Source organism: Gopherus evgoodei, unplaced genomic scaffold (assembly GCF_007399415.2).
Source record: "Gopherus evgoodei ecotype Sinaloan lineage unplaced genomic scaffold, rGopEvg1_v1.p scaffold_38_arrow_ctg1, whole genome shotgun sequence".
Taxonomy (NCBI): Eukaryota; Metazoa; Chordata; order Testudines; family Testudinidae; genus Gopherus; species Gopherus evgoodei.
In genome coordinates, this window is record NW_022060059.1 from 1,698,179 (window position 1) to 1,725,229 (window position 27,051).

Consider the following 27,051-nt stretch of genomic DNA (forward strand, 5'->3'; position numbering starts at 1 on the left):
TTTTTTCAACATCTTTATTAACAATCTGGATGATGGGATGAATTGCACCCTCAGCAAGTTCACAGATGACATAGAATACCAGGGTTGGAAGGGACCTAAGGAGGTTATCTAGTCCAATCCCCTGCTCAAAGCAGGACCAATCCCCAGATAGATTTTTGCCCCAGATCCCTAAATAGCCCCCTCAAGGATTGAGCTCACAACTCTGGGTTTAAGCAGGCCAATGTTCAAACCACTGAGCTATCCCTCACCCACACTGGAGAGTAGGAATAGGGTCCAGAGTGACCTAGACAAATAGGAAGATTGACCCAAAATAAATCTGATGAGATTCAACAAGGACAAGTGCAGAGTCCTGCACTTAGGAAGGAAGAATCCCATGCACTGCTACAGGCTGGGGACTGACTGGCTAAGCAGCAGTTCTGCAGAAAAGGACCTGGGGATTACAGTGGATGAGAAGCTGGATACAAGTCAGCAGTGTGCCCTTTTTGCCAAGAAGGCCAACGACATATTGGGCTGTATTAGTAGCATTGCCAGCAGATCGAGGGAAGTGATTATTTCCCTCTATTTGGCACTGGTGAGGAGACACCTGGAGTACTGTGTCCAGTTTTGGCCCCCCCACTACAGAAGGGATGTGGACAAATTGGAGAGAGTCTAGTGGAAGGCAATGAAAATGATTTGGGGGCTAGAGCACATGACTTACGAGGAGAGGCTGAGGGAACTGGGATTATTTAGTCTGCAGAAGAGAAGAGTGAAGGAGGATTTTATAGCAGCCTTCAACTACCTGAGAGGGATTCCAAAGAGGATGGAGCTAGGCTGTTCTTAGTGGTGGCAGACGACAGAACATGAAGCAACGGTCTCAAGTTTGCAGTGGGGGAGGTCTCGGCTGGATATTAGGAAACACTATTTCACTAGAAGGCGGTGAAGCACTGGAATGGGTTACCTAGGAAGGTGGTGGAATCTCCATTCCCTGAGGTTTTTAAGACCCAGCTTGACAAAGCCCTGGCTGGGATGATTTAGTTGGGGTTGGTCCTACTTTGAGCAGGGGATTGGCCTAGATGACCTCCTGAGGTCTGTTCCAACCCTACTAGTCTATGATTCTAGAGAATGTTGTAGTATTTTTCTGGTAAGGACTGTCTATGGGGATTGATCTGGAGACAGGGTAGAGACAGCCAGTTGGGACAGATGGGGTCAGGTCAACCATGTGTCTTGGAAAAGAGTGGCTAACAGTAGAGGAAAATGCCCAAGTGCTTCCTCTAAAGCAGGAGACATGACAAGTGGAAATCATTTTCTGAACTCACTACGTTGCAACCCAGTTTCATCTCTAATCCCATTGGCCCATGTTTTACCCACAACCCTTCCCACCTAACCCCTTCCCAAAAGTAGGAGCTCACCAATCCGGAAATCGATGTACCCTTCTCCTCCACTCAGCACCAGGACATTCTTCAGCTTCTGCCCCTCGGTCTCAGTGGTAGCTGTGCTGGGATTCTCAGAGGGGCTGTCCAACACACTCCCATTCAGGGTTGCAAGAACATTACCTGAAAGAGCACAGGGGTTCCTGTCAGCACCTCTGCCACACTCCCAGAATGCTCAGCTACAGGAACAAATGCCCTGCCAATCCAGTCCCTGCTGCTGGGAAACTGGATTTTATTCCAATTCAGACACAAAAACCAAAGGACCTTCAAAGGGATAACTGATCCCTACAGAGTTAGAAAGGGTGCAGTGTCATCCACAGCATTCTACAGAGGACAGATCAGGCCTCCCCTGATTTGGCAAAGCCCACAGATGTCTTAGGGGATAAGATGGCCAAATAGAAGAATGTAAACACAAGAATCCTCATGAGGAGGTGCCTTGGTCACCTTACCAGGAACAGAGACAAAGAACTTGACTGCATCACGGTGGCCATGGAAACAGAGCTGTGCCTGAGCCATGGAGCAGTAGGGGATGAAACTGCTGGCAGATTTGTCACTGCTGTCATCACCGTACACGTGAATGATTCCACCAGGGCGATTCCCCTCTCCTGATGTTGGGGAGGTCTTATTGGCTGAAGACAGGGAGAAGAAAAACTTCTAGTAGTAGCTTTGTTCCCATTTATATACCATCAGTCAGAGTGAGAAGTATGTAAGAAAAACACAAACCATGAGTCACGTAGGAAAAGCTTTAAAGGTGCAGATGCCCATTAAAGGCCCTGTTTAATGCCATCAGCCGCGCATCATGGAGGAGACCCTACTAGATTATATAGGCCCTCTCTCTACTGGCAGAAAAGGCACAGTCACATTCAATGTTGCTAATAAGCTGTGCTTCTCATAAAAGGGGTACTTAGGTAATAGGGAAATGCTCCTCCCTGGGGGTTGGTTGGAAGAGTAATCCCAGCCCTACACATGCTGGAATGAGAATGTCCAGGGAATCTCAGTAAAGGCCTTCTAGAGCTACAATATCCATTCTTCCGAACTCAGGCTGGCTGAGTCAGTGTCTGCAGAGTCATAACAGAAGCCTTCTGCCCCAGTGACCAGTTATGGTACTTAGAGGGGCAGATGAAAGGGTTAGGATTCTTGGCCTTCATGCACCTGGAAAGTAGTGGCTGTTTCCCAGGTTGGTGAAGTTGCTCAGTTTCAAAGTCAAGTCAAGGACTCATGCTAATCTGTCAGTGCTCAGGCTGGCAATACAGCCTCTGCAGCGTTAGGGAAGGCACTCTCGATCCCAATAACATTCGGGCTCATCGAGTCAAATGGAGCAGAGTTCCTTTCCTAATCCAAGGAGAATTCTGCCACCAGCCTAAACCCTCATACCATGAGTTCAACTATCTAGCCACTCAAGAACTCTTCAGAGATTTGGACCATCCTCAGCTCTCATGGACTTCAATGGGAGGTAAGGATGTTCAGCAGCTTGGAAGATCAGGCTCTGAAGAAGTGAACACCTCCTTTCACCAGTGAAAAGAGACTAGAACTCAGTACTCAAGGAGGGAGACTCCTTCCCTCGCATGCACACCCAGACCAGCAGAAATTATAGAAATACAGGATCAGAAGGGACCACAATACGTTATCTAGTCCAGTTTGCTGCACTAACGCAGGACTAAGTATTATCTAGACCACCGCTGACAGATGTTTGTCTAACCTGCTCTTTGTCTAACATCTCCAATGGCGGAGACTCCACAACCTCTCTAGGCAATTTATTCCAGTGCTTAACCACCCTGACAGTTAGGCAGTTTTTCCAAATGTCTAATCTAAATCTCCCTGTGATGTTATCTGGTTAAAATATGACCATGCAGATCATTGTTGCTACCACTGTTATATAATTGCAACAAATCTTATACAAAGTGTGTCAAGTAAGGCGTCAATAGAAAGGGTATGATTTGCTCAACATGATTATGCTGTGTATGCGTGTATCATTTTTGTATCTGAAGTTATAAATATTAACTATGTACCTGTATTTTAAATGTTTCCTCATGTGGAAACACCAACAAGGTGTTTAGCCAGCACATTGTGAAGGGACTATTCGAGTTAAATGGCTCATCAAGAGGCACTTAACTCTCAATGGACCATGGGAGATGCCTAGCTACACTTAATGGACTTTCCTGTGAACGTTCTGCCTGGAATATAAGTAATGGCTTCTGCTGTGACTAAGCAAAGCATGCATGGACATGTGACTTGCCTATGTGACTCCAAAACACCATCTTGTTACATGTAATTTTCCACAGTGAGAACAATGGGTTTCCCTTCAATTGGCAGAAAATATAAAAGGCCCTGGAAACATCTTCATTTTGCCTCTTTCCCATTCAAAACTCTGGACCATGAACTTATACTAATGGAAGCATTCTAGTTAAGGGACTGAGGACCTTCCAATGATCTGGAAGCAACCAGAGACTTAACAAGCAAGCAGTTTATTCCATTACTGCTACAAGCCTGATCCAAGAACTTTGCAGTTATTGATTTGATTCCTTTAACCAAGTTTAACTCTCACCTTTTGTGACAAAGTGGGGTTTATTCATCTTATGTTGCATGTGAGTCTTATTGTCCTATAATAATATTGTGCATGCCTCAGTTTCCCTGTGTACTGCACCAATGCTTAGGTGATGGGAATTGAGTGTGTGATTTTCGCTGAGGCCCTCGGGACAGTTGAGGCTGCCCAGCTGTCTGCACATAGGCGATAACTGAACCAAGAGGAGGATGTGACCAGGTTACACCTTTTGCCTGGGAAGCAGGACAGACCAGGAGGAGAAGTAATCGGTGTGCCGGGGGTTGGGTTGCTGGAAGCTGAAGTCTGTTGTGGGAAACTGGAAGAGGGGGAGTCCAGGGCATCTGGCCCAGGATTCCCCCAAGATGGACTTGGCTGAAAGTCACTGATTTCTGTGATAACAAGTTCTGTTCTATGCTGTGTTCCTGTTGACTAATAAACCTTCCATTTTACACTGGCTGAGAGTCACGTCTGACTGCAGAGTTGGGGTGCAGGGCGGGCTCGCTGCAGGAAGGGATGCTGAATGCTCTGAGGTGAGACCCAGGAAAGATGAAGCTGTGTAAGTTCTTGCCCTGGTGACAGTGTGCTCAGAGAGAGAAGGCATGCTTCCCCAGAGTCCTGACTGGCCTCATGTGGAGCAGTTCCAGAGCATCGCTCAGAGACTCTGTGACAGCTACCTTTCTCTTTCTTTCTATCTATAAATAAACCTTTAGATTTTAGTTACTAAAGGACTGGCAACAGCCTGATTATTGGGTAGGATCTCAGTTGTATACTGATATGTGTATGTTGCTGGTCCTTTGGGATCAGAAGAATCCTTTTATTTGATGAGATTGGTTTTAAATAACCACTCATCATTAAGTCTAGTGTTTTTGGTGGTGCTACAAGGATTGACATGCCTAAGGAGACTGCTTTTCTGACTTCTTGCTAGCCAGTGTGATGAAACTAGCTAGCCTGTTCCGTAACTGGCATTCCTCGAGATGTGTTGCTCAGGTGTATTCCACAGTAGGTGTGCATGCTCACCACGTGCACCAGTGCCGGAAGTTTTTCCCTTAGCAGTACCTGTACTGGGGGAGCACCGCGGTGACCCCTGGAGTGGCGCCTGTATATCGCGCTATCAGGGGAGCCCCGGGCTCCCCCCACCCTCGGTTCCTTCTTGCCAGACAACTCCGACAGAGGGGAACGAAGGCAGGGTGTGGAATAGACAGGAGCAACACATCTCGGAGAACGCTAGTTATGGAACAGGTAACTGTCCTTTCTTCTTCGAGTGATTGATCCTGTGTATTCCACAGTAGATGATTCCAAGCAGAATCTATTGGAGGCGGGTAGGAGTTCACGATGGTTCGGGACGAAGTACCGCCCTGGTGAACCCGGCATCATCCCTAGACTGGGAGATGATCGCATAATGCAAAGTAAATGTGCGAACTAAGGCCCACGTGGCTGCCCTACAAATGTCCTGGATGGGGACATGGGTGACGTAGGCAGCTGATGAGTCCTGAGCCCTCATAGAGTATGCCCTCACGATAGGTGGTGGGGGAATCCCTGCCAAATCATAACACGTGTGTATGCATGAGGTGATCCAGCGGGAAAGCCGCTGAGTGGAGATGAGTTGCCCTTTAGCCTGCTCGGTTGAGGCAATAAAGAGTTGAGAGGATTTCTGGAACTGCTTAGTCTGATCCAAGTAAAAAGCCAACGCCCTACGCACATCAAGCGTGTGAAGGTGGTGTTCCTCGTTGGAGAAATGGGTACTGGTAAGGGGAAAACTTCTGGCACCGGTGCATGTGGCGAGCATGCACACCTACTGTGGAATACACAGGAGCAATCACTCGAAGAGGAACAGAAGTTTACGTTTGTTGCTGGTTTGCTACAGCCTATTTTGCTATAGCTGGTTTGCTATCTGCCCTGTTTCTCAGCAGCTTGTCCTGAATTTGGTATTCTCAGTTGTGACCCACGGAGACACGGTTACACGCCCTCACTGCAGCTTAAGCTTCTTGTCCTGTTGTCAGTGGTTAAAGAGGACAATTTATCACCCTTCTCTTTATAACAACTTTTTCTGTGTTGAAGGCTGTTCTCATGTTCCCCACCCACCCCCAGTTTTCTCTTCTCCAAACTAAACAAACCAATTTTTTTCAGTCTTTCCTCACAGGTCACGTTTTCTAGACCTTTAATCAATTTTGTTGCTCTCCTTTGGACTTTCTCCAATTTGTTCACATCTTTCCTGAAATGCGGTGCCCAGAACTGGACACAATACTCCAGCTGAGGTCTTATCAGCACAGAGTAGAGCAGAAGACTGACTTCTTGTGTCCTGCTAATACATCCTAGAATGATGTTTGCTTTTTTTGTAAGTGTTACACTGACGACTCATATTTCATTTGTGATCCACTATGACTCCCAGATCCTTTTCTGCAGTTCGCCTTCCTAGACAGTCATTTACCATTTTATATGTGGAGTACTCTGCATTTGTCCTTACTGAATTTCATTCTGTTTTTTTCAGACCATTTTCCCAGTTTGTCAAGATCCTTTTGATTTCTAATCTTGTCCTTGCAATCACTCTCAGCTTGGTATCATCCACAAACCTTGTTAAATGTATTCTCTATGCTATTATGCAAATCATTTAAGAAGATATTGAATAGAATTGGACCAGCACAAATCCCTGAGGGACACCACTCAATATGACCTTCCAGCTTGACTGTGAACCATTGATAACGACTCTCAATGTACAGTACCATTTTCCATCCACTTGCCACTCACCTTATAGCAGTTCATCTAGGCTATATTTCCCTATAAGACAGGTCATGTGAGACAGTGTCAAAAGATTTAGTAAAGTCACAATATATCACATCTACTGCTTCCCCCTATCCACAAGGCTTATAACCCTATCAAGGAAGGTTATCAGGTTGGTTTGACATGATGTGTTCTTGACAAATCTATGTTGACTGTTACTTATTGCCTTATTATCTTCTAGGTGCTTACAAATGGATTGTTTGATTATTTGCTCCGTTATCTTTCTGGATACAGAAGTTAAATTGACTGGTCTATAATTCTTTGGGTTGTCCTTAGTCCCCTTTTTTATAGACAGGTACTATATTTGCACTTTTCTAGTTCTCTGGGATCTCTCCAGTCCTCCATGAGTTCTCAAGGATAATCGCTAATGGCTCAGAGATCTCTTCAGCCAGTTCTTAAAGTATTCTAGGATGTATTTCATCGGGTCCTGCTGACTTGAGGACATCTATGGGTACGTCTACACTATGGGATTATTCCAATTTTACATAAACCAGTTTTATAAAACAGATTCTATAAAGTCGAGTGCACGCAGCCACACTAAGCACATTAATTCGGCAGTGTGCGTCCATGGTCCGAGGCTAGCGTCGATTTCCAGAGCGTTGCACTGTGGGTAGCTATTCCATAGCTATCCCATAGTTCCCGCAGTCTCCCCCGCCCCTTAGAATTCTGGGTTGAGAGCCCAGTGGCTGACGGGGCAAAAATCATTGTTACAGGTGGTTCTGGGTAAATGTCATCACTCATTCCTTCCTCCGGGAAAGCAACGGCAGACAATCATTTCGCGCACTTTTTCCCTGGATTGCCCTGGCAGACGCCATAGCACGGCAACCATGGAGCCCATTCTGCTTTTTTTTTTACAGTCATCGTATGTGTACTGGATGCCGCGGACAGAGGCGATACTCCAGCGCTACACAGCAGCATTCATTTGCTTTTGCATGATAGCAGAGATGGTTACCAGTCGTTCTGTACCGTCTGCTGCCAGTGTAATTTGGCAATGAGATGACAGTTATCCGTCCTTCTGTGCTGTCTGCTGCTATCATGGGTGCTCCTGGCTGAGATTGGCCGGGGGCGCAAAACTGGGAATGACTCCCTGAGTCAATCCCTCCTTTATGGTTTCTAAAAATAGAGTCAGTCCTGCCTAGAATATGGGGCAAATGTACTAGAGAAGCAGTGTATCAGAGAGTACAGCTGCTCTGTGTCAGGTCCCGCAGAAATGATGAGCTACATGCCATTCACGGGGGATGACCCTGCAACAACCCCACCTGTTGCTTCCCTTCTCCCCCAACTTTTCTGGGCTACCATGGCAGTGTCCCCCCCCCCCATTTGTGTCATGAAGTAATAAAGAATGCAGGAATAAGAAACACTGAGTTTTTAGTGACATAAAATGAGGGGGAGGCAGCCTCCTGGTGCTATGATAGTCCAGGCAGGACATTAAGCAGTGTGGGGGAGAGGAGCCCAGCATCCCACTGCTATGATAGTCCAGGCAGTACAGAATCTTTTCTTTTCACATGAAAGGGAGGGGGCTGATTGAAGCTCAGCCCCCAGTTGCTATGATGAAGATGGTTACCAGCCGTTCTGTACCATCTACTGGGAATGACCAGGAGTCATTCCTATTTTTACCCAGGCGCCCCCGGCCAACCTCACCTGAGGCCAGCCAGGAGGACTCACGGGCTGATGGTGCCGACGGATATCAATCATATTGTACCGTCTGCAACCAGGGGAGGGGAGAGGAGCAGATACTGCTCTTCACTGCTGCAGCATCGCGTCTACCAGCAGCATTCAGTAGACATAGGGTGACATTCAAAGAAGTCAAGAAACGATTTCTTTCCCTTTTCTTTCACGGGGGGGGGAGGGGAACGAGTAAATTGACGAGCTATTCCCTGAACCACTCTGGACAGTGTGTTTGAACCTACAGGCATTGGGAGCTCAGCCAAGAATGCAAATACTTTTCGGAGACTGCTGGGGACTGTGGGATAGCTGGAGTCCTCAGTACCCCCTCCCTCCCTCCATGAGCGTCCATTTGAGTCTCTGGCTTCCCGTTACGCTTGTCACGCAGCACTGTGTAGCCTGTAGATTTTTTTTTCAAACACTTTGGCATTTCATCTTCTGTAACGGAGCTTTGATAGAACAGATTTGTCTCCCCATAAAGCAATCAGATTCAGTATCTCCCGTACGGTCCATGCTGGAGCTCTTTTTGGATTTGGGACTGCTCTGCCACCCGTGCTGATCAGAGCTCCACGCTGGGCAAACAGGAAATGAAAATCAAAATTTCGCGGGGCTTTTCCTGTTTACCTGGCCACTGCATCCGAGTTCAGATTGCTGTCCAGAGCGGTCACAGTGGTGCACTGTGGGATACCGCCTGGAGGCCAATACCGTCGATTTGCGGCCACACTAACCCTAATCCGATATGGTAATACCGATTTCAGCGCTACTCCTCTTGTCAGGGAGGATTACAGAAACTGATTTAAAGAGCCCTTTATATCGATATAAAGGGCCTCGTAGTGTGGACAGGTACAGCGTTAAATCAGTTTAACGCTGCTAAAATCGGTTTAAACGCATAGTGTAGACCAGGCCTAAGTTGTCCAAAGCAACAAAAAGTCCTGTGGCACCTTAAAGACTAACAGATGTATTGGAGCATAAGCTTTCATGGGTGAATACCCACTTCGTCATGAAAGCTTATGCTCCAATACATCTATTACTCTTTAAGGTGCCACAGGACTCTTTGTTGCCTTTTACAGATCCAGACTAACAAAGCTACCCCTCTGATAAGTTGTCTAAGTAATTCTTAACTTATTTCCCTACTTTAGCCTCAAATCCTAGCCCATTTCCACTGATGTTCATTATGTTAGTTGTCCAATCACTGCTAACCTTTTAGGTGAAAGCTGAAACAAAAAAGGTATTTAACACTTCAGCCATTGCCGCATTTTCTGTTATTGTTTTTTCCTCCTCATTAAGTAATGGGCCAACCCTCTTCTTGGTCTTCCTCTTGCTTCTAACGTATTTGTAAAATGTTTTCTTGTTAACCTTTATGACCCTAGGTAGTTTAATCTTAAGAGGGATACTGTAGTGAATCCAAAGCTTCCATTTGTGATCAGTCATTTGGAAGAACTAAAACATAATACTTAGTCCTACCATGAGTGCAAGAGACTGGACTGAATGACCTCTCAAGGTCCATTCCTGTCCTACAATTCTATTGTAAGGTGGTTGCTATACAACTTTGCTACCACAGTGACCTATTGTTTCAATAGAGTTATATATTTTGGGCTGAGTTCTATTTCAGTTATTAAATGATGCAGAAATAATCCTGAAATCAGAGAAGATGTACAGCTAGCAGGCTCAAGTCAGAGTGCTGAGACCATGTGCAAATATATTTGGAGGGAAGAATGAATGCTGGTCAAAAAGAGAGACCATAACAGTAAGGGCTTTCTGCATCTTTGTGATTTGGTTTGCTATGAGCAGGTACAATTGGCTGACATCTAAGTTCCCTCTAAGCTGCGCAGCTGCCTATTAAGCTCCGTGAAGGGCTCAGGGCTGCAGCAGGGAGAGGCGCCCCATCCCACCAGCCCCAGTGCAGAACTGCCGCCGCGGGGAGAGGTGCCCCTCCCTGCTGACCCCAGCATGGACCTGCCCCGGACTTGCTGTGGCCGGGGGAGAGGCGCCCCCTCCTCTGGCCCCAACACAGACCTGCCCTGGACAGGGGAGAGGAGCCCCTCCCTTGGCCAATCCCAGACCTGCTGGAGCTGCGGCAGCCAGGGAGAGGTACCTCTAGATCTGGCCCCGAGCTGCTGCACCAAGAGAAAGCTGGAGAGGGGAGTCCTCTCTCCCCACTGCAGCCCCTGGGCAGCATGCATCCCAAACCCTCATCCCTGGCCCCACCCCAGAGCCCACACTCTCCTATCTGCCCCAGCCCCGAACCCCCTCCCGAACCCCCTCACTCCCCCCCAAATCTCAATTCTCTTGCCCCAGCCCTGAGCCCCTCATCCCTGGAACCACCCTAGAGCCCATAGCCCCAGCCAGAGCCCTCACTCCCTGCGCCCAACCCTCTGCCCCAACCCCGAGCCCTCTCCCACACACCGAACCCCTTGGCCACACCCCACCACATGAATTTTGTTGTAACACATCACCTCCATATTGGTCCACATAACAAAATTTACTCTACACATAGGCATAAAAAATTAGTGGGAACACTGGCTGGCATAATTTGATTGTTACATAGGACCAGTCTTATCAGGCAATTAATCCTTCTAGCCCAATATTCTGTCTCTAGCAATAGCCACTATCTAATACTTCTAAGGGAGGAGTGATCCTGTGTAACTGTGCTATGCTTTAGGCAGAAAAAGATTCCTTTCTAACTCCTGCAGATGGTCATCTTAAGCCGTGAACCATGAATTTTTGATTTTTTCAGGATCACTGGCTTAACTTGCATATATTCAGATGATTTTTAATGCTTTTAAACAGGGCTTTGGAGCGGAGCCCAGAGCTGGAGTGCAGAGCAGCTCTGGAGCAGTGGAACTGCAGGTTTTTGCCTGGAGCTGGAGCGGAGCCGGAGCACAGCTCCAAAGCCCTGCTTTTAGAGGTCCTGCTCAATTATTTCTGGCTATGAGGTCCCACAGTGGCAAAGGCCACAACTGTTTTGGAAAATTAAAGAGCTCAGAGAAAATCTTGCAAGACTGAGTGGACAGTCTATCCTTGTCTGCCTGGGAACATCGGCTAAGCAGATCCTTACTGCTCGGGTTACAAAGTGAACAGTTTGGTTAATCTGAGCCACCCAAACAATGAAACTAATTGGAGAGATTAAAGTACTCAATTTCACAATACAACAAATGGGATGGTTGCCATGAACGGTTCAAATGTTCTTAGCCCCAGGCGAATGAGGGGTGAGAAAATGACTGGGAAGGTTGATGGGCAGACAAGGAATGACATCTGAAATCTAGAAGGAAGGAAGTGTTGGACTTACCCCGGAGCCCAAGGAGTTGGCCTCGGTGGAGGACTACGGCTAGGCACAGGCAAAAAGTGGAAAAACAGAGGGACATGGGAACAAACAGGCAGGTGAGGAGAGAAGAAAAAGGCAGTTACTGGGAGAAACTGCAGGAAGGAGAATCTAGAGAACTTTTAAATCTAGAGAACGCAACAATGGATGCTATAGACTCAGTTACTTTGTAAGAAAACACTGCTCTTGCTCTCCTCTTTCTTAACTGAAAAGAACATGCTGCAGCATCAGGGAGGGGAGAGAAAAATTCAGCTTCATAGTGAAATCTTACTGCATTTTCAAAATCACATTTCTCCGCAAGTATCAGAGACTAGTGGAATTTGCTTACAGTGTGAATTGACTTGAACTCACAGTTATGACAGCATCCCCAAGAAGGGACAGGCCTTACGATATGGGCTCAGAACTGGGTTTCTGAGGTTATGATACACAGAGAGTTGGATTTAAATGACTGATTCATTGACGACTAGCGTCAGTGCTACTGGTATCAATAGAAGCAGGAGTGGACAATTTCAGTCCAGGAGGACTCCGTGGATTTGCTGCTCCTTCTATAAAAAAGATATGCTCTATCCAGCATTCCTTTATCTGCCAGCACCATGGGAAGAAGAGGGAGCCGTGCTAATCTGCAAATTCCAGTACATTCAAGTCCACTTAGGAGCAAACTTTCCACAATGGAAAGTGAGTTAGATGTGGATTGGCAGGTAAAGAGTAGCATTACTGAATGTTTAAAACTAGTGCCCCCTCCTCCCCAGCTCTAGAGTTTTGCCTGTTAGCACTTGCTGAGTCTCTTCATTTTACTGGATAGAGTTGGCTTAAGTCTCTGATCTGATTTAATGAACCTTCCGCATCCTCAGCCTTGGGAGATGCTGTAGTGGGAGAAGTTCAGCTATCTACAGCATCATGAAATGCCTACTGAAACGATCTCTCAGAAGTCTTCTCATTCTGTAGCCCCCTTCCAGAGACAGGCTGCGTCTTCCACTGATGCATTCTCCATGATGCTCTCAATGTTTTCAGAATCAGTCAACAGTTGCCAGCCACATTAAAGTCATGCTCAACAGCAGCCTTTGTACAGATGGAGCCAATGTCTACTCCTCAGAGGAGGAAACAGCTTCAACTGGACTGCAAGGGCCAGCAACAAAATATCCATTTGATCTTTACATGGGGCAAATTAACTTCTAGTGAATTCTTAATTTCATAACTAGGGTGATGTCAGACCTGATCCAGGGCTCCCCAATCAGATTAGGCAAAATGAGGAACCTCAAACAACATCACTACAAGTGAACACTGCATATGACATTTCAGAATTTCCCTAATTTTATGGGGTTTGCCTATTTCTCTCAGTCCTTTCTAGCAGAATGGGGGTTATCCCAATAGAAATATCAATCCACAAACCAAGACACTCTAGAACACAGGAATTGCCAAATGGTCTCAGATTAGTCCACTATCCCATCTCAAACAGTGACCAGCATTAGATATTTCAGAGGGAGATGCAAGAAACTGCCACAACATCGGGCACCTGCAGAATAATTCTGTCGCTATGAAAAGTTCATACTAATCCCTACTGGTTAGATATTGGCTTAAACCCTGAAGCATGAGCATTTACACCCCTTCCAAAACTTTTTTGCATTAATTGTTGTAACTCTAGATACTCCAAATATCCAGACAAGTGTCCAGCCCCTTTTAGAATTTTGTTAAATTCTTAGCCTCACCAATATCCTGTGGCAGTGAGTTCGACAGTTTATTTATAAGTTGTGAAAAAAATCTTGTACTGGTTTTGAATTTCCCTCCTTTCAATTTCATTGGCCTTCCCTTGTGCATGTGCTATGAGATAGGGAGGAACAGATTCCCAATCTACTTTCTCTACATCCTTCATTATTTTATATACTTCTATCATGCCCCCTCTTATTCAGCTCCTTCCTAAGGTAACAATCCCAATTTTTTCCAATCTCTTTTCATAGGAGAGTCTTTCCAGCCCTTGATCATTCCTGTTGCCCTTCTCTGAGCCCCCTCTAGTTCTGCAATATCCTTTTTGAGATGGGGTAACCAAGACTGAACACAGTTTTCCAGACAAGGTTGCACCATTGATTTACATAAAAGTATTATAATATCCTCCATATTATACACCATGCCACTCTTTATCATTCCTGTCGCCCATCTCTGAAACCTCTCTAATTCTGTAATATCCATTTTGAGATGGGATGATCAGTAATACACATAATATTGTAAATGAGGATGTCCCACCAATTTATACAATGGCGTTGTACATTTTTCTGCATTATTCTACAGCCTGTTTCTTATGCATTCTAACATCTTGTTAGCTTTTTTGACCGCAGCAGCACACTGAGATGTCTTCACTGAGCTGTCCATAATGATGTCCTGTAACATGCATTTCTGTAACATGGTGCAAAACCAAACTAAACTATCTTCATTGCCAGTCTCCTCCCTGCTCCCTGAACACTGCTATGACCAGAATTCCAGTTGTGGCACCAAGATGCACAGGATCAGGGTGGAGATACATTAGCCTGCCAGAGCCACTCCTTCCTAGCACAATTAGCAAAAAAGGCATTGTGAACATCAAGGAAACACAGAAGAATGTCTGATGAACATCACCTACTCTCAGTCAGTGGGATGGAGATGACGACACCATTCCCTGTCCCAACCCAGAGGCGGTTGCCGGCGACAAGCAGGGCTGTGATTCGCACAAATGAGAAGCCCAGCTTTCCAGTGCCTGCCAAGCATGAGTGAGAATTGCAGAATTAGTGAAGACGGTATCACTTGGAACAATGCCGCCTAACAAACGCTCATGCTCCGTGCCCACAAAAATAACAAAAAGGCCATTTCCTGACTGGCACTGCCTTCTCACCTAGCATCTTGCTGACATATGGCTCTATGTCCACATCCTGGAGGTGCTGATGGGTGTGGGCATGATACAGCCTCAGTGTGGAGTCCAGGCGGATGGAAACCCACACCCCATCTCCAATCCATGCCAGCTGCCGGACCTGACTCTCCCGGCGTGGGTGGGCATCGAAGGATTTCTGAAAGGCCACATAGGGTGAGCAGCATGAGTTCATTCCTGGGCTGGGGGCACTTGTTGGTTTTCAAGACTCCTGGGTCAGAGGCATAAACTAAGGAGAAAGCTCTGAAACCTCCACTACAGTATGCAGAAGCTCCTTGGATCAACTGCGTGATTGGCCAGCCTGTTCCTCTGGTTTCCTCTCCCTAGAGAGAACTGTTACAGTCTTAGATATTCCAGCAGACTGCTTTGGAACTAGGACATTAATGAAATGGCTCATGCCAAAGAGTGAAATGAAATGAAACCATTTTGCCTTACTCAGGGTACTTTCCAAACAATGCAACAGGAATCTCCCAGCACTTCTCAGTCAAGTTTTTAAAAGCACAAGGATGAGGATCTTGCTGGGGGTGAGTGAGATGAATTTACTGGTTCTGGATTTACTGTTTATATTTCTCCTCCTTTTATACCAATTGCATCCTACAGGCATTGTTACTCCTGTTACATTACAACAAATCATAATTTCAACAAGATGGCTTTTAAACTAGCATCTTGCTCTTCAGTAAGTGGAACCCCCACAGCTTGCTACCCACACCTGCCCATTTTGCAGTCATATACTGCCTGCAGCCAAGCATGAGTCTGACTTCCTACCAAGTGATACACACTAGGGCCAGGTACAGACACCCAGTCCAGCCTCATCAGTTAAATGAGAGAAAGTGCTAAGTTGAGATGTGATCTGAAGATTCCATACAGGGAGGAATGAGGGAATGTGTCAGGAGTGCTATTCTGGCAGATTTCCAGAGTAACATGACCTCCAGTTACAGTTCTTGCCCTACCAACATGGAGTCAGCAACGAGGATACAAAGGCTCTGCATTCCCTCACTCCCCTGCAAAAGAACAGCTAGAAAAACAAATATACCAGGAGCCAGCAACCTATTTTTACTCTCACTTTCACATACACACATGTGCACGTACATGTACACAGACAGTCTCCTCACCACACATGCGCACGCATATGCACATACACACGCACACACAGTCTCCTCACCTCAATCTGCATTGTCTTGGGCTGGATGACATGGACTTTGTTCTTATAGCCGCACCAGACTCTATCATACACAACAGCCATGCAGCGGATGGAATGGTGGGTGTGACCCAGGTCCATCAGGTGATAGTTGCTGAGATCCCATTGACCACCTAGGGAGAAGCAAAGACATTAGATGGTGTGTTATATACTTGATCAGATGTTATGCACAACATTCATTTTCTTTTCCATTTAATTCTGGGACTGTCTCATACTTTCCTGTACATGAAAGCTGTGTTAGTTATTTAAAATGCAGCCATCGGTAATCAATACTCTTAGTTTTCTGAGTATTCACAAAGGAGCACAAGACTGGCCAAGAACCCTCAAGAATAAGTATCAGAGGGGTAGCCGTGTTAGTCTGGATCCGTAAAAGCAGCAAAGAATCCTGTGGCACCTTATAGACTAACAGACGTTTTGGAGCATGAGCTTTCGTGGGTGAATACCCACTTCGTCGGATGCATGTAGTGGAAATTTCCAGGGGCAGGTATATATATGCAGGCAAGCTAGAGATAATGAGGTTAGTTCAATCAGGGAGGATGAGGCCCTGTTCTAGCAGTTGAGGTGTGAAAACCAAGGGAGGAGAAACTGGTTTTGTAGTTGGCAAGTCATTCACAGGGCCTCATCCTCCCTGATTGAACTAACCTCATTATCTCTAGCTTGCCTGCATATATATACCTGCCCCTGGAAATTCCCACTACATGCATCTGACGAAGTGGGTATTCACCCACGAAAGCTCATGCTCCAAAACATCTGTTAGTCTATAAGGTGCCACAGGATTCTTTGCTGCCTCAAGAATAAATTATTCAGAAATACAATTCATACCAATAGAACAAGATAAAACACAGGAGAGAAATCCTGATATATAACTATCATAACCTGAAGACTATAGAAATCTTTGTGCTGCCAAAAGTGAAAAGAATTTCTGCAGGAAAACACACATAATAAGCAACACAATAAATGACAGATCATTTATTATATTAAAATAGAATGTGGAGATTCTGAATGTATAAATAATTGTGTGTGAACACCTGCTAGACTGGCAGTGGAAGGTCATGGATTACAGGACACACACACCAAAGATCATTTTCCTTAGATCTGTTAACAGGTCATAGCTTGATACTACTACTTGAGGTCAGAGCCTCGTGCCCACTAAGCACATGGCAGTGCATGTGGGGTTGGGAGCTAAAACTCCCAAAATCTGGCTGATTAAAGCCTCCGTTCTTATTGTGTGAAGGTGAATAGACTCCTCTAAATGTTTTTAAAGAGCTACAGCAAAAACAGCAGGGGAAAAAGAAAGCAAATCCAAGAGGACTATCTCAAAGCTTGTTCAAATGAATCAGTCTTCTCTGTAAGGGGCATTATTCCCATTTTACAAACAGAGAAGCTGAAGCATAGTTAAATGATTTGCCCAAAGTCACTCACAGCCAGGGACAGAACCCAGATCTCTCAGCTCCTAGACCTAGGCTCTAACTACTAGAGCAATTAGGCTTCTTCTGAAGACATATGACTTCTAGGTCACGAAGGATTATTGTATCTTTAAAATGAATGTTCTGAATGTACGAATGATCAGACCTGAACTCCAAGTTCACATTGCCTAACCAACCATAACAGAGGTTGAATCAAAATTGGTTTCCACACAGACAGCAGCCTGTCCACTTTAGTGTGTTGTACTGACCCCACTTCTCTGATTACACTCAGAGAATTCAAGGAGTAACTGAGAAAGAAGTCTTGCTCTGGGAACTTAGGTCACAACTGGAAACTGCTCTGAAGTTCCCAGGTGTGAATGCAGCTGGGAGCTGCAGTGTAATAGAGATGATCTCTAGGGATGCAAAATTAGCCTGCAGCTAGCAGGATAAAGAATTACAGCCCAGAAGTAAGAGGAGCTGTAATGATTTAGGATGAGGGTAATACTTTTATAGTAGCCATATATTTTAAGAAAATATTAATTCCCCAGCAATCTGGCACCCTGCCATCTTGAATCAGAACGATGCACTGACATGCTTAATTCATTTCCAGAGATTCTGCTTCTGATTTGAAGCTGGCTAGTTCGTCTTTGCTGCTTTGATTCTCACCTTCTCCTCGGTGGAATATGGCTAGTGTTCCATCTGCCAGGGCAACAAGAACCCGTCCTTTCACATGCCTGAAATAATAGAGAAGAAAGTGCTTATGAAAAAGTGGCAATAACAGGAAATGCTGCTGGATTCGTATGTTTAATGGTCTGCTTGGTTTGGGGAATGAAGAGATTCCTTCTCCCACTCTCTTGGTTATAATCATTCCTGTATCTAGATAAATCACACATATGGTCATGCTACTATTCTACTTGCAGGCAACATTCAGCATGTGTCTGAGAGTCACACACATAGCTTCTTTATTCTATTGGGAGCACTACTGATTTCATTATTAAACTGGCTGGGGGGCTCACCAATGCCCTGCTGAGTTTCCCCTCTTCTTTCACTGGCTTTACAATAGTGTAACTCCACTGATTTCTAATTTACAACTACAGTGAGTGAGAGGAGAATCAAGCTGTTGTCACCCCCACACACACACTTACTTATTTCCAATATTCAGTACAAGCCTGCAACTGGGAAAGAAGGTAGTACAGTATGGGTATGGCTACACTGCACACTAAGCCTGGGCTCTGACTCAGGTTTGAGCCCAAGCCCCACTTCCATCTACACACAAATCAGCCTGACTCAGTTAGCAAGCACTCAGGACCTGGTGTTCTAGGACCCTGCTATGGGTGTGGAGTCGGAGCCCAAGTCCTGCATGACTCAGGTCCAAGCCCTGTCATTTTTCAGTGTGGATGCAGGTCTAGCCACAGACCCAAATCAGAAGATCTGTGTAGTGCAGTATGGATACATTAGCACAGCTGAGAGAACCAGGTCCAGCAACTGTAAACCCAGATTTAAAATGCAGTGTGGATGCTCAAGCATGGCTTTGGAAATGCTGAATCTGTATCCCTGGGTCCCTAAGACCTGGGCTTAGTGTGCAGTGTAGAAATACCCTCTGAAGCTTAATGGATCAGTGAGCAGGGAATGGGTTGAGACCCCTTCCCCACAGACCTTTACTGATTTACACAACTCTACCAGGGTGAGGAAAAGATGGCCAGGCAAAGAACCGATCAATGACAAGAAAAGTAACAAATTCCCTGGTTTAGAGTCCCCAACTCAGCACACCAACTTACACCAAGCTCAGCACAGAATCCTTCAGCTTTATCGAATGCAGACACTTCTTCCAGTTGGACACTGCCGAGTGCACATACAGCCTGGGAGAAGGGAGCAGACAATGATGGTTAGCAGGAAGGTCCATAAACCTACAAAGGCTGAATTGTGGGGTAGGATTTGAGTCTTTTACTCTAGCACCAAAGGATTTTGCAAAGTGTGCATGAGCTGCTCTGCCTAAGATCAACTGGGGACTCAGAACATCTAGTGCAGCAACAATGCACTCTTTAAAGGCAATGGTATCTAGATCTACGGGGTTTTATGAGTGTGGGAGACATATAGGGTTCTGTAAGATAGCAGTGAACCTACCAGCCATTCTGTGCTCCAAGCCACATTGTGGGTGCAGCACTGGTGCCTGTTCCAGCAGCATCACCGTTCACTTCCTGCTCTGGCATCATTGTACTTGATTCTGTCTTTTGCTGCCCGTTCTCACTGCAGAGACAAAACAGACCTCACAAGTTCATTACAGGTCATATCTGGGGCCCGAGCCATCCCTTGCATATGGCAAATCGGGGCGACCACCCCAAGCCCCGTGCTTTGATAAAACAATAGAATCATAGAATATTAGGGTGGAAGAGACCTCAAGAGGTCATCTAGTCCAATCCTCTAGCAAAGCAGGATCAACACAAACGAAATCATCCCAGCCAAGGTTTTGTCAAGCCAGGCCTTAAAAACCTCTAAGGATGGAGATTCCACCACCTCCCTAGGTAACCCATTCCAGTGCTTCACCACCCTCCTAGTGAAATAGTGTTTCCTAATATCAACCTAGACCTCCCCCACTGCAACTTGAAACCATTGCTTCTTGTTCTGTCATCTGCTACCACTGAGAACACCCTAGTGCCATTCTCTTTGGAACCCCCTTTCAGGTAGTTGAAGGCTGCTATCAAATCCCCCCTCACTCTTCTCTTCTCCAGACTAAATAACCCCAGTTCCCTCAGTCTCTCCTCATAAGTCATGTGTTCCAGCCCCCAAAACATTTTCACTGCCCTCCGCTGGACTCTTCAATTTGTCCACATCCCTTCCGTAGTGCAGGGACCAAAACTGGACGCAATACTCCAGGTGTGGCCTCACCAGTGTCAAATAAAGGAGAATAATTACTTCTCTCAATCTGCTGGCAATGCTCCTGCTAATGCAGCACACAGCTGACTCATACCCAGCTTCTCATCCACTGTAATCCCCAAGTCCTTTTCTGCAGAACTGATGCTTAGCCATGCAGTCCCCAGCCAGTAGTGGTACATGGGATTCTTCCTTCCTAAGTGCGGGACTCTGCACTTGTCCTTGTTGACCTCATCAGTTTTCTTTTGGTCCAACACTCCAATTTGTCTAGGTCACTCTGGACCCTATCCCTACACCCCAGCGTATCTACCGCTTCCCCCAGTTTAATGTCATCTATGAACTTGCTGAGGGTGCAATCCATCCCATCATCCAGATCATTAAACAAAGATGTTGAACAAAACTGGCCCCAGGACCGACTCCTGGGGCACTCCGCTTGATACAGGCTGCCAACTAGACATCAAGCTGTTGATCACTACCCATTGAGCCTGATGATCTATCCACCTTATAGTCCATTCATCCAATCCATACTTCTTTAACTTGCTGGCAAGAATACTGTGGGAGACAGTATCAAAACCTTTGCTAAAGTCAAGATACATCACATCCACTGCTTTCCCATATCCACAGAGCCATTTATCTCATCATAGAAGGCAATCAGCTTGGTCAGGCATGACTTGTCCTTGGTGAATCCATACTGACTATTCCTGATCACCTTCCTCTCCTCCAAGTGCTTCAAAATGGATTCCTTGAGGACCTGTTCCATGATTTTGTTGGGGATTGAAGTGAAGCTCACCGGTATGTAGTTCCCCGGGCTTCTCTTTCTTCCTTTTTTTAAATACAGGCACTGTATTTGCCTTTTCCCAAATGTCCGGGACCTCCCCTGATCACACACGAATTTTCAAAGATAATGGCTAACGGCTCTGCAATCACATCAGCCAACTTCCTCAGCTCCCTTGGATGCATTAGATCTGGACCCATGGACTTTTGCATGTCCAGCTTTTCTAAATAGTCCTTAACCTATTCTTTCACCACTGAGGGCTGCTCACCTCCTCCCCATACTGTGTTGCCCAGTGCAGCAGTCTGGGAGCTGACCTTGTCTGTGAAGACGGAGGCAAAAAAAGCATTGAGTACTTCAGCTTTTTCCACATCATCTGTCACTATGTTGCCTCCCTCATTCATTCACTTTTTCTGACCTCCTTCTTGTTGCTAACATACCTGTAGAAACCCTTTTTGTTACCCTTCACATCCCTTGCTTGCTGCAACTCCAATTGTTCCTTGGACTTCCTGATTACACCCCTGCATGCTCTAGCAATATTTTATATTCCTCCCTAGTCATCTGTCCAAATTTCCACTTCTTGTAAGCTTGAGTAGGCTGGCGAGGAGGTTAGGCAGGAGGCGGGAGGGCGAGTGGGGTGAGAAGGTGAACAGGGAGGAGAGTGGCAGGCAGGAGGGAGGTGAGGAGTCAGGCAGGCAGGAGGACAGGGAGGAAGGGAGCAGCAGGCAGCCAAACCATGGCTGTTGGCTGAACCACATTTGTTTCATTTTATTTCTTCTCTACCTGGTTACCCCATCTGTGATATTGACTTGGCATGAAAGTGACGAGAGTTTGAATCTGCCCTGAAGAAACAGGCTGACCACCTCATTTTACTCATCACAAACAGCTGATACAGGCAAAGATTGATGGTCAACAACTGTATTATTGTTATTATTTATTTTTTGTATTACCATCGCACCGAGGATTCCTTTTCATGGATCAGAACCCCACTGTGGTAGGTGCTGTACAAACACAGGTGTAGCAATGTGAGGACTCACTGACGCGGTGCCTCCTGCTGGTCGTCCTGGGAATTAGCTCTCCAGCTCCAGTGCACCCTCTGCTGGCCAATGTCCCGCCTGCCTCAGACCCCCGTGTCCCTCCCGGACCCCGGTGCCCCTTCCCTCGGGGTTCTGCCCTCTACAGTACTCCTGCAGTCTCTGGGTCTCCCCTCCCAGGGGAACCCCCAACCCTCTAGCCCACCTTGCCTCAGTGGCTACTGCCAGTCATCATCGAGCCCCCACTCACTGGGGCAAACTGCAGTCTGTCATGGCCACTCGTCATCGACAAGAGGTTGGGACCAGCAGCCTCTGTCTAACCCCAGGCTGCACCTCTGCAGCCCCAGTACATCCTTTAGGCCTTGCACAAGGCCTGCAGCCTTGGGTGTTGCCAGGCTGAAGCTCCCCAGCTCCTCCTGCTTTTCCCCAGCACTGCTTTACCTCTGGTACTCTGCTCCCAGGCAGCTAGGTCCTTCTCTCTCCACTGCTGGAGAGAGACTCTTTCAGCAGCTGCCTCACAGCCCTTTTATAGGGCCAGACGTGGCCTGATAATGACGTGGCCCCAGTTGTGGCTGCTTCCCCAATCAGCTTACCTTATTGGCTCTCGGGAGAAGCCCTTTTCCAGGGCTGTTTTAACCCCTTCAGGGCTGAGCGGGGTAACCGCCCCACTACAACAGGACAAAAAGACGGTTCCTGCCCCAAAGAGCGTATATCTAAGTATAAGACAAGAGAGCATACTCCATGAAGCCAGCCTACCTGTTCTGTCTAACAGGTGCCTGAGCTGGAGCTGGATCTGTAAAGATATGCTCTGTAAGTGGACCAGGCCGGACTTGAGCTGGTTCTGTTTCATTTGCACCACTCTCTGGTACCTCTGTGGCTTCTGTTGCCTCCTCCGTGGACTGGGACTGATTGATCTTCCCATTGCTGACTGCAGCCACCTCACCTAGAGAAGGGGAAAATGTTGCAAGGTGGATGGGAAACAAGAAGGAGGGAACACTATATAAAGTTTCTGGTTTTATGATTATTCTTGCAAGTCAGACAGCTTTTGTGTCTGCTATTATAGATTCCCCAAGCCTGTGTATAGATGGGGGAGTACTAAAGAGAGATCTCTGCTCTGCAGGAGAAGAGTCTGAGATTATTTTAAGGTTAGGTGTGGTCTATGTCTGATAGGGTGTCAGAAACCCTCTATGGCCGCCCATTTCACTGAGAATCTGCTCAGAGTAATTTTACTTCCCTTCCCGCACTGACTTCTTTGCTCACCTCAGTGAATTAGTGAGTTTATAGAAAGACATAGGTTGGTAAAAGAAAATGCTAAGAATAGTAGTGAAAGTGATAGATCGAGGACATGCCATCTGTCCAAAATATTCCACTCCGTTAACCCCAGTACTGCACAGTGTGATCTGGATCATTCATAGGGAAGAGGAAAGGAACACTTTGGATTCTAAATAGAAGGTCTCAAAGGTTCAAACAAAAGGAATGGCCGAGATGTTTATGACTTAGACCAGACTGCAAGACTTCTTGGGGATCCCCAAGGACTTCAGGCCAGGAAGGGGAATACTCAGATGAAGGAGGATGTGGCTATATATGCCTTGTTATAGGCACAAGGTGAAAACCAGATCAACATGAGACCTTAGTCCTGAGACTCACTCTGTCCCTTATCCAGCACGGGGGTGTCTCCACGAGAAGAACAGTTACTGCGTGGTATGTTGCACCGGGTTGCACAACCCACCAGAGTGATTCCTGCAAGAACTCCATCTGTTCCAGATGACTCTTCTGGATTCACATCTCCCTCCACAAAGATCTCGCCTGGAGGATAGTCACTGTCACTAGCCGCTGAAGGGAAAGGAAGAGACTCTTCCATAAGTGTAATAGCCACTCTGCCCTTAGCCTTTGGCTCAGCAGTATTCCTGAGATATCCATGGAGATATAACATTCTGATGGTGAGTTTACCAGTCTCATGAAGACACCACAGCCCCTTGGAGAGTGCCCTGCCCAGCCTCCATATCAGGGCCAGATTTGTGGAGCTCTTACTCACCCTGATGAGCACCTGCTCACATGAGTAGACTTCAGGAAGTCAAAGGAACTACTTACATGAATAAGTGCTCATCAACATAGGTAAAGTCTCCACAGTCTGGTTCTACATGAAGGCAGGATATCGGTGACCATCTGTGGACACAGCTGCTGAACTGGTCACAGCAGGTCCCACTTGTTAGCTACAGAACAACTAAGAATCATTTGTGACAAATCTGAGGAGTTGATGAATCTGTTCAAGCTTGAAAGGTGCCTTTTCTCACTTACCAGGGATGCTGGAAATGCAGAGTACGTGGGCATTACAGACAGTAAACTGATCCACCACTGTGCCAGGCTGGTTGGCATCGATGATCACGACTTTACTTGTAGAGAGGGTACTTGTGAGGATCCAGACTCGGCTGGATGTGGCATCCATCTCATGCAGCTCCTTTGCCTGCAGGAGATAAAAATGCAGGAAAAGAATCAGCACTCCTGAGACTCCAGCTAATCAATCTTTGACAACATTAGTATTGAAGATACCAGCCTGCCAGCTCTGGAGAGTGAACACCTCTTGTTAGCCTCTGAAGATGCACAAAAATAGGCAGCCATAATGCAAACTTCCGCCATGCTGCAGCCCCAGCATACCTCAGCCCAAGCTCACAGAGACCACCTATGAGGCGAGTGGGGAGTTTGGTCCTTAGCCTCGCCGTTGAGACTTACAATTAGTGACACTGGGAACTCCCTTCATACAAGTCACCAAAGAGAGTCAGATAGTAACAACATTTAGTTACTATAACCTGGGTTGCACTTGAACTATGAACCTAAGCAAGGAAGGTTCTGTCTACTATTAGCACAACCAATCCATTTTTAAAATTCATCACAGTTCTCCAGACGTAATCACAGAACAGCCATACATTCCCTCGAGGTGGCTTCAAACTGTGTTAACAGTGGGTCAGTATCGCACTGGGTTTATTTTCCGTGAAAAAAGTTGCTTTCTAGAATGGGAAGTTCAGAAGCAGCGTCTTGTTCCATTAAAATCTCTCTTGCAATGGTAAAACAGGGCAAGGAATGAGCTCACCAACACACATAGCAATAAACCCACTTCTTAGCTCAAAATACAACTGGGAGGCAGATGGGCTTGAGGGTGAAACCCACCGGTTATTAGAAATCTATTGCTGTATTATCCTCCTTCCCAGAGGATTAGCAGCCATCCTACTGTGGGAAGACATGGAAGCCAAGAGTAGCCACAACCTTGCAAAGATTTACAGAGCAACTTACAGCTCTACTGTGCTTTCATTAGTTACCAGTTACAAGCCAGTCTTCACCGGCTCTATCCCTTTCCAACCTCACAGTTGCTAACATTTCGCCATTTGGAAAGCTGAATGAAATGAGCCATTGAGTTGCCTGCCATTACTGCATCTGTCTGCTTGATAGCCGGACAGCAACGCTTCTGTATTACAGAAGCAGCATTAGCCATTTTGCACCCAGGCTCCAATACCATGATTCTCAACACATCCTGTTCCTGCCTGAATCCTGATACTATTTATGAAAGACTGCATTGTCATTCGGCATCAAATGATCCTTTTATTCTAATAAAGCACCTTGTATCTGTAGATCTCCAAGCACTTTACAAAGGGGAAAATGGAGGCTTGGCCAGGGTACATGATTTTTCCAAGATCAGAGTCATTGGCGGAGCTGGGAATAGCACCCGTGCTCATCACTGGACAATGCTGCATAGATATTAAACCAATGGTAACAGGAGGAAAGACTATGCAAACAGCCAGTACATATGAGACATACAGTAACTCCTCACTTAACATCCTCCCGCTTAACGTTATTTCAAAGTTACGTCGCTGCTCAATTAGGGAACATGCTCGTTTAAAGTTATGCAATGCTCCTTTATAACGTCGTCTGGCTGCCTGCTCTGTCCACTGCTTGTAAGATTCTGTGGAAGAGCAGCGAATTTACAAGGGAGCATTGCACAAGTTCCTCTTCTCTGCGTCCTTCCCCTCCCTCCCAGCGCTTCCCCCACCACCAAACAGCTGTTTAGCAGCACTTAGGACTTTCTGGGAGTGAGGGAGAGGAGCGGGGAAGCGCTGTGTCTCCGCTCCTCCCTCTCCCTCCCTCCCAGAAAGTCCTAAGCGTGAAGCATTGGGAGGGAGGGAGAGAAGCGGGGAAGTGCCACATCTCCACTCCTCCCCTTCCCTCCCAGAAAGTCCTAAGTGCCGGTAAACGGTTGTTTGGCGACACTTAGGACTTGGGGGGGAAGGGGCGGGGATGTGGCTGCTCCGGAGAGAAGGTGGAGTGGGGGTGGGAAGAGGTGGGCCTGAGTGGAGCGGGAACAGGAAGTGGTGAGCCTGGAGAATCCCCCAGCAAAGTTGGTGCCTGTTCTTCTCTGGGGAAGCTGCCGCTACTGCGGCGAAGGTGCTTCCTAGCGTCCTTGCCTACAGCGGGCTGTGCCTGTGTGGGGTAAGCCTGGGGCACTTCCCAACCACAGTACAGTACAGTATATAATGCCTTTTGTCTGCCCCAAAAAATTTCCTTGGAATCTAACCCCCCGCATTTACATGAAATGTTATGGGAAAATTGGATTCGTTTAGCATCGTTTCACTTAAAGTTGCATTTTTCAGGAACATAACTACAACATTAAGTGAGGAGTTACTGTAGTTCTAATACTATGATGATGGGTGTGCCATATAAGGGGGGCAGGTGAGGACAGAAAGAGGAGGAGAGAGAACCAGAGGGTCCCTTTTCTGACCTTTTTCTTTTCTGGAGATGTGTGGTTACTCTTGGTGTTCTCTCCTTCCACCTCCCGGTCACAGGTGAGAGGATCACGTCCAGGATCTGACTTCTGTCCACTCCCAGAATCCTGTTCAAAAGGCTTCCAACCCATCAGGTTGACTCCAGCTGCACACCACAACTAAATGATCAAAGCAGAAATCTTAACAGACTAAGAACTATTTGGGGACCAGAACCTTACTCAATCCAAGTACCTCTGCAAACCATTCTATGTACATACCCAACACTTACAAAAATTTAGGTTGATTTCTACCAGAAACCACAATCAATTTAGGGGAGGAAGGAAAGAGGAAATCTGCTGTCTAATAGAAGCCACTACATTTCCACAGAGACAATTTAGCAAATATGATTA

General features: G+C 46.4%; 1 protein-coding gene across 23 annotated transcripts in view; it reads right to left on the reverse strand.

The window, feature by feature from the left end:
* The window catches only part of MAPK8IP3 (mitogen-activated protein kinase 8 interacting protein 3), a 175,464-nt gene that overhangs the window by 4,946 nt on the left and 143,467 nt on the right, over window positions 1–27,051 (reverse strand). For 20 of the 23 annotated variants that reach the window (XM_030545658.1, XM_030545660.1, XM_030545659.1 and 17 more), the window contains 13 exons: window positions 26,659–26,820; window positions 24,189–24,354; window positions 23,538–23,723; window positions 22,647–22,833; window positions 19,338–19,460; window positions 18,992–19,072; window positions 17,880–17,947; window positions 15,772–15,920; window positions 14,577–14,748; window positions 14,328–14,441; window positions 11,684–11,722; window positions 1,859–2,038; window positions 1,389–1,532 (listed from right to left, as the gene is read on the reverse strand). In XM_030545658.1, coding sequence (XP_030401518.1) covers window positions 1,389–1,532; window positions 1,859–2,038; window positions 11,684–11,722; window positions 14,328–14,441; window positions 14,577–14,748; window positions 15,772–15,920; window positions 17,880–17,947; window positions 18,992–19,072; window positions 19,338–19,460; window positions 22,647–22,833; window positions 23,538–23,723; window positions 24,189–24,354; window positions 26,659–26,820 — 1,771 coding nt within the window. The remainder of the gene's footprint in view (window positions 1–1,388; window positions 1,533–1,858; window positions 2,039–11,683; window positions 11,723–14,327; window positions 14,442–14,576; window positions 14,749–15,771; window positions 15,921–17,879; window positions 17,948–18,991; window positions 19,073–19,337; window positions 19,461–22,646; window positions 22,834–23,537; window positions 23,724–24,188; window positions 24,355–26,658; window positions 26,821–27,051) is intronic. The other 3 variants (XM_030545661.1, XM_030545662.1, XM_030545648.1) reach the window with 1 other exon arrangement.